Here is a 10095-nt window from a genome sequence, read left to right on the forward strand (position 1 = left end):
CAATAGGTGTTGAGCGTTCGTAAATTAATCAGCTATTCTGCGCGAATTTACGAACGCACCCATAATCTCAACTACTGACAGACTGTCAAAATCACTGTGATGAACAGTTGACAATCGATACTATGTTTAGTGAAAATTTACATCTAAATTGGGCCAATCTATTTTATTCAGCTGCCAACACAAGGAAAGCATCTAGCTACAAATGCAGCCATCACATCTTATTTTGAAAAACCAAGGGTTGACCTGCACTGAAATCTTAATTAACAGATTCATTGGTTTATAGTTACACTAGCTGGCTTTAAATGTAGGATAGGCATAAATGACCTAAATTGAGAGGTAAGGGTAATCATTTAAGAGTATGTTTAAAATTCAGTGGCTGCAGAACGCTTGTATACATAAACGGTTATCAATGGACAGCATAGCTCCTGGCTCGATATAATTTTTTTGTCACCATATTATTGAGAGAAACATAAACAGGAAAGGAATTCGTCAGAAGATGACTGACATGTACACTGGCGAATGATAATGTAGGGAATAAAATACGGTAGCCAATTGGGTTTAAGAAGAACGGCGGGATTTCCTGTGCGTTACCCAATCTTGGAGACCCCACCCTTTGTGTTTCCCGCACCGTCAATCAAAATAGAAACAATTGACTAGAATCACCGATTGCAGCCAGCCTTCGATTACTGTAATCATGTTTCGCTTGTGGTAATACAGAGATTCTGCGAAATAAAATAATTCACGCAATGACTGGTATGTAATGTTCAACCTAACCATCGGTATGTTTGCACCCTTTAGCTAAGCTAATGTTAGCTAGCTGTTTTAATATTTTTCCAACAGCTTAGCCAACAGTGAACGTTAGCCTGCATGCTAGCCACAACTACAACATACGTAGCTAGCTAAGGCTTCAGACAGTTTGATCAACTCCACACCGCAGCTGTAATGGAGGTCAGTCCAGCTTGAAGTGTTACGTTATAGCTAGTGGAATAGCTAGAAACAAATTTGCTGCCGTTTCCCGTGTGGAGATTTAACTTAACTCTGGTTTGTTTTGCTCCGTTTCCTCCATTCTGTACCTTGTAACGTTAGCCCCAGAACAGCCAGTGAAACAAGAGGAAATGGCTGCCTTGGACGTGGACAGCAGTCAAAGCGAGTTTCTGCAGCAAGACTGTGGCACAGGAGATCAGGTAGCTAACGTTGCTATTTAGAAATTGCCCTCGTATTCTTCTCGCTTAGGGTTTCAGTAAGTGCGTGGTGCTTTGTGAAGTTCACACGTTTTAACATTTGTAGTAAAAGTCGAACTTCCTGTGTGGCACCGGACTAACGGCCACCCACTTTCTTCCTTTTAAACCCGCCCATTGTGGGTAGGACACTCAGTCGTCATCGCTCGCTCTGCTGGCAGCTACCTGCAGCAAGATCGAGTCGGCATCATCAGATGGGGGTAACGGTGCTGCCGCTGCAGTGGTAAGTCACCACCACTGGCTCTGCAATAATGTAGATGACCCCAAAATGTAGCTATCTTTTATCAATAGAACGCGAGTTGTGTCGGCTGAGATATGCCCAAAGGCCTTCATGTAGTGAGCTCATATTTGGTTCACACAATATGAAGTTAGGGTTCTCATGCACCTTCTAGACAAACAATACTCTGGTCATTAAACACCTCTAAACCAATCTTCAAATATGTTGCTAAATCGTGTGAACAAGCAGCACCAAGCTCTTATTCCTATATTCTTCATGAATGGTAAAAACTTTAGCGATTTATTTTTTAATGCACGTAGTTATTCATAACTAATCATGCTATGGCTTTTTCAACTGGTTGAATACAATAAATAATTGGCTTACTGTTTTTTTAATGTAATTAATTATTTCACTGCTATCTCTTAACATGACATACTTCATCTCAATGTTGCAAACTGCATCCTAATGAGGCACCTTCTATGCAAATGAATAGTTTTTATTCACTAAAACAAGACGTTTTATCCTGCAGACGACAGACCTAACATCCATCCAGTTAACAGGGAACCCAGATAGATGGGAGGTTTTGACCCCCACAACAACACGGAAGGAGGAACCTGGTGCGGTACATATCCAGAGTCGGGGGATCGTGACATCAAACGGACAGTATGTTCTTCCTCTCCAGAACCTTCAGAGCCAACCGATCTTTGTGACATCAGGAAGCGACACCTCCGCCAACACAGTGCCTAACATTCAGTACATTCAGACAGCTGATGGACAGCAACTGAGCTTCTCCACCTCCAGTGAGGACGGGGCCACTCTGAGCCAAGATGCCACAGGGCAGATCCAGATCTTGCCTGACGGAACTCAGACTATAAGTGTGACTGGGGCCGGAGACATCCTTACTAATAACCAGAACCTCATATCACAGACTGGTCATGTCCAGCAGATCCAGGGTGTTTCTATCGGCAGCTCCACCTTTAACAACCAGGGTCAGGTTGTCACTAATGTGCCTATGGGGTTGCCAGGGAACATCACCTTTGTCCCCATTAGCAGTGTGGACCTGGACTCCCTGGGCCTCTCTGGTGCTCAGACTATAGCAACAGGGGTCACTTCTGATGGCCAGCTCATCATGACCAGTCAGCCTGTGGACAGCTCTGAGAGTTTGGAGAAGACAGGTGACCAGCACTCGCAAACACTGTCTGTAAATGACTCGAATGCTAATGCAGACATGTATGTGCCAACGTCCTCCGCCCAGCTGCCTGAGGCCATGGATGAGACGGGTGTTCTAACCCAAGCCCCAGAGCAGACAGACCCCTCTGGTCTCCAGGGCTACATTCAGCAGAACCAAGTCCAGAACATCCAGGTGTCCTCAGGCCAGTCCATCATCCAGCTGCAACAGGTGCCAGTCCAGACCAGTGATGGTCAGCTGGTGCAGGCAGCAGGGGGACAGACCATGCAGAACGTTCAGCTCATCAACCCAGGGACCTTCATCATCCAGGCCCAGACCGTCACGGCCTCAGGGCAGATCCAGTGGCAGACCTTTCAGGTGCAGGGGGTCCAGAACCTCCAGAACCTCCAGCTGTCCACCAACCCAGCCCAGCAGATCACACTGGCCCCATTGCAAACCCTGTCTCTAGGCCAGGGAGAAGCGCAACAGATCCCCAACCTGCAGACTGTGACTGTCAACTCTTTGGTCCAGGCAGGCATTCAGTACCAGCAGGCAGAGGACACCAACAGCCCTGGAGGTATGGTCTCCTCCTGCATCATGTACACATCCAGCAGACATAAACACCATAATAGTTAGTAACACTGGTGGTTGTACAGCACATTTGAAAGTTTTCACACCCCTTGACTTTTTCCACATTTTGTTGTGCTACAGCCTGAATTTAAAATCAATTAAATGTAACTTTTTTGTCACTGGCCTACACACAATACTACACATAATAATGTCAAAGTGGAATGATGTTTTTTGAAATGTTAAAAAAGTTAATCAATAAATAAAAAATAAAAATGTCTTGAGTCAACAAGTATTCAACCCCTTTGTTATGGCAAGCCTAAATAAGTTCAGGAGTAAAAAATATGCTTAATAAGTTGCATGGACTCACTGTGTGTGCAACAGTGGGGGTTGGTGGGAGGTGCTATAGAAGGATGGGCTCATTATAATGGCTGACATGGAATGGTATCAAACATATGGAAACCACATATTTGACACCGTTCTATTTATTACATTCTAGCCGTTACAATGAGCCTGTCTTCCTATAGCTCCTTCCACCAGCCTCCACTGGTGTGCAATAAGTGTTTAACATGATTTACTACCTCATCTCTGTACCTCACACATACAATTATCTGTAAGGTTCCTCAGTCGAGCAGGGAATTTCAAACACAGATTCAACCAAAAGGACCAGGGAGGTTTTCCAATACCCTGCAAAGAAGGGCACCTATTGGTAGATGGGTAAAACAATAAATGATATCCCTTTGAGCATTGTGAAGTTATTAATTACACTTTGGATGGTGTATCAATACACTGTCACTACAAAGATACAGGTTTCTTTTCTAACTCAGTTGCCAGAGAGGAAGGAAACAGCTTAGGGATTTCACCATGAGGCCAATGGTGACTTTAAAACAGTTACAGAGTTTAATGGCTGGTTAGGAGAAAACTGCGGATAGATCCACAAAGTTGTAGTTACTCCACAATACTAACCTAATTGCCAAAGTGAAAAGAAGGAAGCCTGTACAAAATACAATTATTCTAAAACATGCATCCTGTTTGCCACAAGGCACTAAAGTAATACTGCAAAAACTTTGCGAAGCTATTCACTTTTTGTCCTGACTAAAGTGTTATGTTTTTGTGCAAATTCATTGCAACACATTACTGAGTACCACTCTCCATATTTTCAAGCATAGTGGGCGGGCTGCAAAATCCTAGAGGAAAACCTGGTTCAGTCTGCTTTCCACCAGACACTGTGAGATCTAATTCACCTTCCAGCAGGACAATAACCTTAAACACAAGGCCAAATCTACACTGGAGATGCTTACCAAGAAGACAGTGAATGTTCCTGAGTTTCCGAGTTACAGTTTTGACTTAAATCGGCTTGAAAGTCTATGGCAAGACCTGAAACTGGTTGTCTGGCAATGATCAACAACCAATTTGACTGAGCTTGGAAGTATTTTTAAAAGAATAATGGGCAAATGTTTTCTCAATCCAGGTGTGGAAAGCTCTTCGAGACTTACCCAAAACGCGTCCCAAAGGTGATTCTAACATGTTGCCTCAGGGTTGAATGCTTATCTAATCAAGATATATTAGGGTTTTATTTTTCATGCAAAACAATGACAATTAAATTAATTTGAATCCCACTTTGTAACACAACAAAATGTGTAAAAAGTGAAGGGGTGTGAATACTTTCTGAAGGCACTGTATGTAGGAAACCATGGGGGTCTGAAAAAAATGACCATCCCCAGGAATTAGACTACAGGAAGTATACTATTTAATTATTGAGTCACCTGATATAAGCCTCCTGAGGCATCAGGCATGATTTGCGCTGCTCTGGTCAGGATTATTAGCTGTATATTCTTGTCAGATTTGAAAATATTTTCTTATAAAGAAAACAAAGTTGTTAATGTAAGAACACACATTTAACAACAGAATGTGTGTGTGTGTAACAATAACAACATTTTCAGCCAAATAGCTGAAAAATCTGTCTGTGCCCTTGAGCAAAGCACTTAACCCTAATTGTTCCTGTAAGTTGCTCTGGATAAAATTGTCTCCTAAATGACCAAAATGTTACAATTTAAACAATTCTCTGACCATATAATCAACACCCTTTTATAGATCTGTGAGATATAATATAAACAATCGTATGATTAATTCTTTTAAGATTTGAAGGGTGTGTAAATCATAATGGTTTTGTGTCAAGCTGTCCATCCACACATTGTCAAGTTTGAACAGGGGTTTTGAATTTGTTTATAGCCAAACTGTCATGAAATCTTTTTAAAAGCATTTAGCGAAGAAGCACTTTTCACTGTGTGGCTTTTGCAGTCCATTTAGCATGCAATTGTTAAAGGTTGTGTTGATATTGATGTGTGGATTGATTGGTCTCCCTCCAGACGTCCAGATAAAGGAGGAGCCGGACTCCGAGGACTGGCAGCTGGGCAGTGACTCCACTCTGAACACCAGTGACCTTTCCCACCTGCGGGTCAGGCTAGAGGACGAGGAGGACCAACTCGGCGAGGGGGGCAAGCGGCTACGCAGGGTGGCCTGCACCTGCCCTAATTGCAAAGAGGCTGGGGGGAGGTGAGTGAGCTCATACTGCGTACCCTGCTTATAGTGACTATGCTTACAGTGCTCAACGGGTTATAGTGGTCAGAAAACTCTAGATATAATCTTTCCTATACGTATGGTGTTTAGAATACTAGTTCCCAAGGTTTTGGGGTCTGAATGGGAAAGACAAATACCCTCCCCCTCTCACCAGCATTGGCGCACAAAGGCCCCAAAAAACAGAGCAAGTACACATCTATAAGGCTGTATATACAGTATAGGAGTGTGTTTGTTTGTGTTCTCTCAGAGGATCTAACATGGGGAAGAAGAAGCAACACATCTGTCACATTCCGGGCTGTGGGAAGGTGTACGGGAAGACATCCCACCTGCGAGCGCACCTGCGCTGGCACTCAGGGGAGCGGCCCTTCGTCTGCAGCTGGATGTACTGTGGGAAGAGGTTCACACGCAGCGACGAACTGCAGAGACACAGAAGGACACATACAGGTGCACCCTCCGTCACCTCAACATTTGCATTACATTTTACATTTTGAAAACCTACCTTGTAGGTTGCGCTTTTCACCAATGTAAAGTATCCTCTTCTGTCTTTGGAAAGATATCGTTCAGTATAATAGCATTAGTCCTGTAAAACGGATTACATAATGAGTTCATAGTAGTGATGTAGAAGTGACATGGTTTGGTCTGTCCTACTGTTAAAACTTGTCTGGTTTCTCTCTCTCTCTCTGACAGGGGAGAAGAAGTTTGTCTGCCCGGAATGTTCCAAGCGCTTCATGCGGAGCGACCACCTGGCCAAGCACATTAAAACTCACCAGAACAAGAAAGGAGTCATGAACTCTGTGAGCAATGCGGTGGTGGGCTCCATGGAGTCCGCGGGCTCGTCAGACAGCATCATCACGGCGGGCGGCACCACCCTCATCCTCACCAACATTCAGCAGGGCTCCGGTAACTCCCAGGACATCCTGGCCAATGCTGAAATCCCACTACAACTGGTCACTATAGCAGCCGGAGAAGTCCTAGAGATGGCCGAGTCACAGTGACACTCACTTGCTCATCACTCATTTTCCCATATATATATATATATATATATATATTAGTACCAGTCAAAAGTTTTTTACACACCTACTTATTCCAGGGTTTGCTTTATTTTTACTATTTTCTACATTGTAGAATAATAGTGAAGACATCAAAACTATGAAATGGAATCATGGAATCATGTAGTAACCAAGAAAGTGTAAAACAAAACAAATATATATTTTATATTGAGATTCATCGGAGTAGCCACCCTTTGCCTTGATGACAGCTTTGCATTCTCTCAATCAGCTTCATGGGGTAGTCACCTGGAATGCATTTCAATTAACAGGTGTGCATTGTTAAGTTTATTTGTGGAATTTCTTTCCTTAATACATTTGAGCCAATCAGTGTGTGTTGTGACAAGGTCGGGTTGGTATACAGAAGATAGCCCTATTTGGTAAAAGACCAAGTCAATATTATGGCAAGAACAGCTCAAATAAACAAAGATAAATGACACTAGGTCATCATCATTACTTTAAGACATGAAGGTCAGTCAATGCGGAACATTTCAAGAACTTTGAAAGTTTTTTTAAGTGCAGTCGCAAAAACTATGCTTCACAGAGTTCAAGTAACATACACATCTCAGCACATCAACTGTTCAGAGGAGACTGTGAATCAGGCCTTCATGGTCGAATTGCTGCAAAGAAACCACTACTAAAGGACACCAATAAGAAGAAGAGACCTGCTTGGGCCAGGAAACACGATCTATGGACATTAGACCGGTGGAAATCTGTCCTTTGGTCTGATGAGTCCAAATTGGAGATTTTTGTTTCCAACTGTCATGTCTTTGTGAGATGCAGAGTAGGTGAACCGATGATCTCTGCGGTGGTTCCCACCGTGAAGCATGGAGGAGGTGGTGTGAAGGAATGGGGGTGCTTTCCTGGTGACACTGATTTATTTAGAATTCAAGGCACACTTAACCAGCATGGCTACCACAGCATTCTGCAGCGATATGCCATGCTTTTTGGTTTGAGCTTAGTGGGACATTTGTTTTTCAACAGGACAATGACCCAACACATCTCCAGTCTGTGGAAGGGCTACTTGACCAAGAAGGAGAGTGATGGAGCGCTGCATCAGATGACCTGGCCTCCACAATCACCTGACCTCAACCCAATTGAGATGGTTTGGGATGAGTTGGACCGCAGAGTGAGGGAAAAGCAGCCAACAAGTGCTCGGCGTATGTGGGAACTCCTTCAAGACTGTTGGAAAAGCATTCCTCATGAAGCTGGTTGAGAGAATGCCAAGAGTGTGCAATGCTGTCATCAAGGCAAAGGGTGGATCTTTGAAGAATCTATATTTTGATTTAACACTTTTTGCATACTACATGATTTAATATGTGTTATTTCATAGTTGTGATGTCTTCACTATATTACTAAATAGTGAAATAAAGAAAAACCCTTGAATGTGTAGGTGTGTCCAAACTTTTTATTTATATATATATATATATATATATAATTAGACTAGTAGTCTGTAAAAAGACTGGGGTGGGGGTGCAAAGAAAAGCGTTAAATGTGGCTCCAATACATACGCACTGAAATGCCTTATTTTCTATCATATTGTGGAGTTGAAGAAGGGGAACCGCGCATAGTTTTTAAGCTACTCTCGATTGTTTAAAGGTTTGAGTTAAATGTGTGTTTAAAAAATAGTATTATAGTAACCCGTGTTACGTTTTTTAATGACAGCCATGGTTAGGTCTGTGTCAAAATCCTTTAAAAAAACATTAGTACGGTCTTCCTGATTTAGGTTTGTGTCATATTTGTGCTTGCCTAAAACCATCAGCAAGCTTTACCCATATCCTGCTCAGTTGCATCCTGAATAATATTGCAGGTGGCAAAAAGAAAACAATTGCATATTTAAAATGTTGTATAATAATTCCTATTGAACTTCTACAAGTGATCAGATGTTGTAATATGCATTTGCAAATCAAGTATTTTTAATGAACAGCTATATCATCGTAAACTGGTTTTATGGTATCTCAAACTCCAAGCTCTTTAAATGGCTTTTTAAATGTGTATAGTGTAATATTCAGATGTGTTTTATTTTGTAAAAACGTGATTTCTAAATGACTCACAATTTAGAAAGTCGAGTCATTTTTAGAAAGAAAACAAAAAAGAAGCCATGCTAAGGGGTTGAATTGCCAAATTTGACTTTAATCTCAGGGTGACTTGGTCATGTGCACGGTAGAACAATCCTCCCCTGTAGCCCCTAGAGATGTTGTGGGGTGTTGTGTTATTCCATGGACCAAAAGCATAGTTGAATTATGCTGTCACCGTGTTACCTATGCTCTATAAACTGTATGTCAGGGTCCTTAGATGACAACCCCCTATGAAATAGTTTGGTAAAGAGATGCGCTCTGTGTCTGCGCCTCGCTCAATCAGCCCTCTAAGACAGAAGTGAAGTGGTATCGCACGAGGCAGTACTCTCTTAATAGCACTCTTCTCTTCATCTGTAGTTTGACCATTCTCTTTTTGTATAAACGTATTTGTATACTGCCCATGTTGGTTATCCTCGTTTATCTCTTGTCAGTAAATGTTTCTGTCTTATTTCTTTTAATCGGAGTGTTATTTTGACTCCCTTTTCTGTAGTAATATATCTATGTTATTATTCAGATTATGAAATGTAAGATTGAAGAAAGTGAATTGTGTGCATTGTATCTGCTGTTGTAGTGACTGGTTCTGGGAAGTTGTCTTCAACTCAGAAGGCCCCCAGTGGCTTTAAGTCCACCATGATATCATTGAAACGTATTATACCCTGTGTGGTCATTAACAAAACACTATATTATACCTCACAGATTCACATTTAGAAGTGAACATGTCATTTTTACAATCTCAAAAAGTTTCAATCCAGATGTTTGTCATGGATCATTATAAACATTTTTGTAACGTGGTATTCATTTAATTGATTTGATTCTGTTTTGTGGGAAACAATTGTACAATGTCCACTTTTTGAGGGCATCTTGTTATTTCATACAAAAATGACTAAACATTACCTGGTAGTAAGTTGTCTTGTTATTATTGTACTATTATATTATTATGATGTTATGATATACTATGAAGCGGTTAGTTTTGGACACGCAATCCGATTGGTCAAAAATGCGTTGCAGACGTGGTGTTAGGACTGCATTCATGTGGCATAATTCTTAAACGAGAAATTGAGTATTTGTTAAATATGATAATGTTGTTGGGGTAGCGCCAGAAGGGCTGGCAGTTCACATAGATTTTCTGCACGCTTTCATTGGTCTACTAAAGTTTTGGCACCTCTCTGTTGGCAGTCCAGTCCAGTAGATGTCACTGCAG

The 10095-nt window shown here is 41.8% G+C and overlaps 1 protein-coding gene across 8 annotated transcripts; it reads left to right on the forward strand.

The window, feature by feature from the left end:
* Positions 1-576: 576 nt before the first annotated feature.
* Positions 577-9794, forward strand: LOC118367062 (transcription factor Sp3-like). 8 transcript variants are annotated; one of them, XM_035750057.2, is made up of 8 exons: positions 578-753; positions 841-948; positions 1087-1184; positions 1366-1461; positions 1985-3200; positions 5560-5746; positions 6018-6214; positions 6458-9794. In XM_035750057.2, the coding sequence occupies exons 3-8, from the start codon at positions 1116-1118 to the stop codon at positions 6763-6765; spliced, it is 2073 nt and encodes a 690-aa protein (XP_035605950.1). In that variant the 5' UTR covers positions 578-753; positions 841-948; positions 1087-1115; the 3' UTR covers positions 6766-9794. The 8 variants fall into 8 exon arrangements, with proteins under 8 accessions (XP_035605951.1, XP_035605947.1, XP_035605946.1 ...); XM_035750058.2 differs by having other exon boundaries at positions 577-948; positions 1375-1461; XM_035750054.2 differs by lacking the exon at positions 841-948 and having other exon boundaries at positions 577-753; positions 2009-3200.
* The last annotated feature ends 301 nt before the right edge of the window (positions 9795-10095 follow it).

The sequence above is a fragment of the Oncorhynchus keta genome, chromosome 34 (assembly GCF_023373465.1).
Source record: "Oncorhynchus keta strain PuntledgeMale-10-30-2019 chromosome 34, Oket_V2, whole genome shotgun sequence".
NCBI lineage: Eukaryota > Metazoa > Chordata > Actinopteri > Salmoniformes > Salmonidae > Oncorhynchus > Oncorhynchus keta.

Coding starts and splice junctions, on each gene's coding strand:
- LOC118367062 (XM_035750052.2), top strand. Junction 1,185..1,365: donor ACTGTGGCACAGGAGATCAG/GTAGCTAACGTT, acceptor CATTGTGGGTAG/GACACTCAGTCGTCATCGCT. Junction 1,462..1,984: donor ACGGTGCTGCCGCTGCAGTG/GTAAGTCACCAC, acceptor TTTATCCTGCAG/ACGACAGACCTAACATCCAT.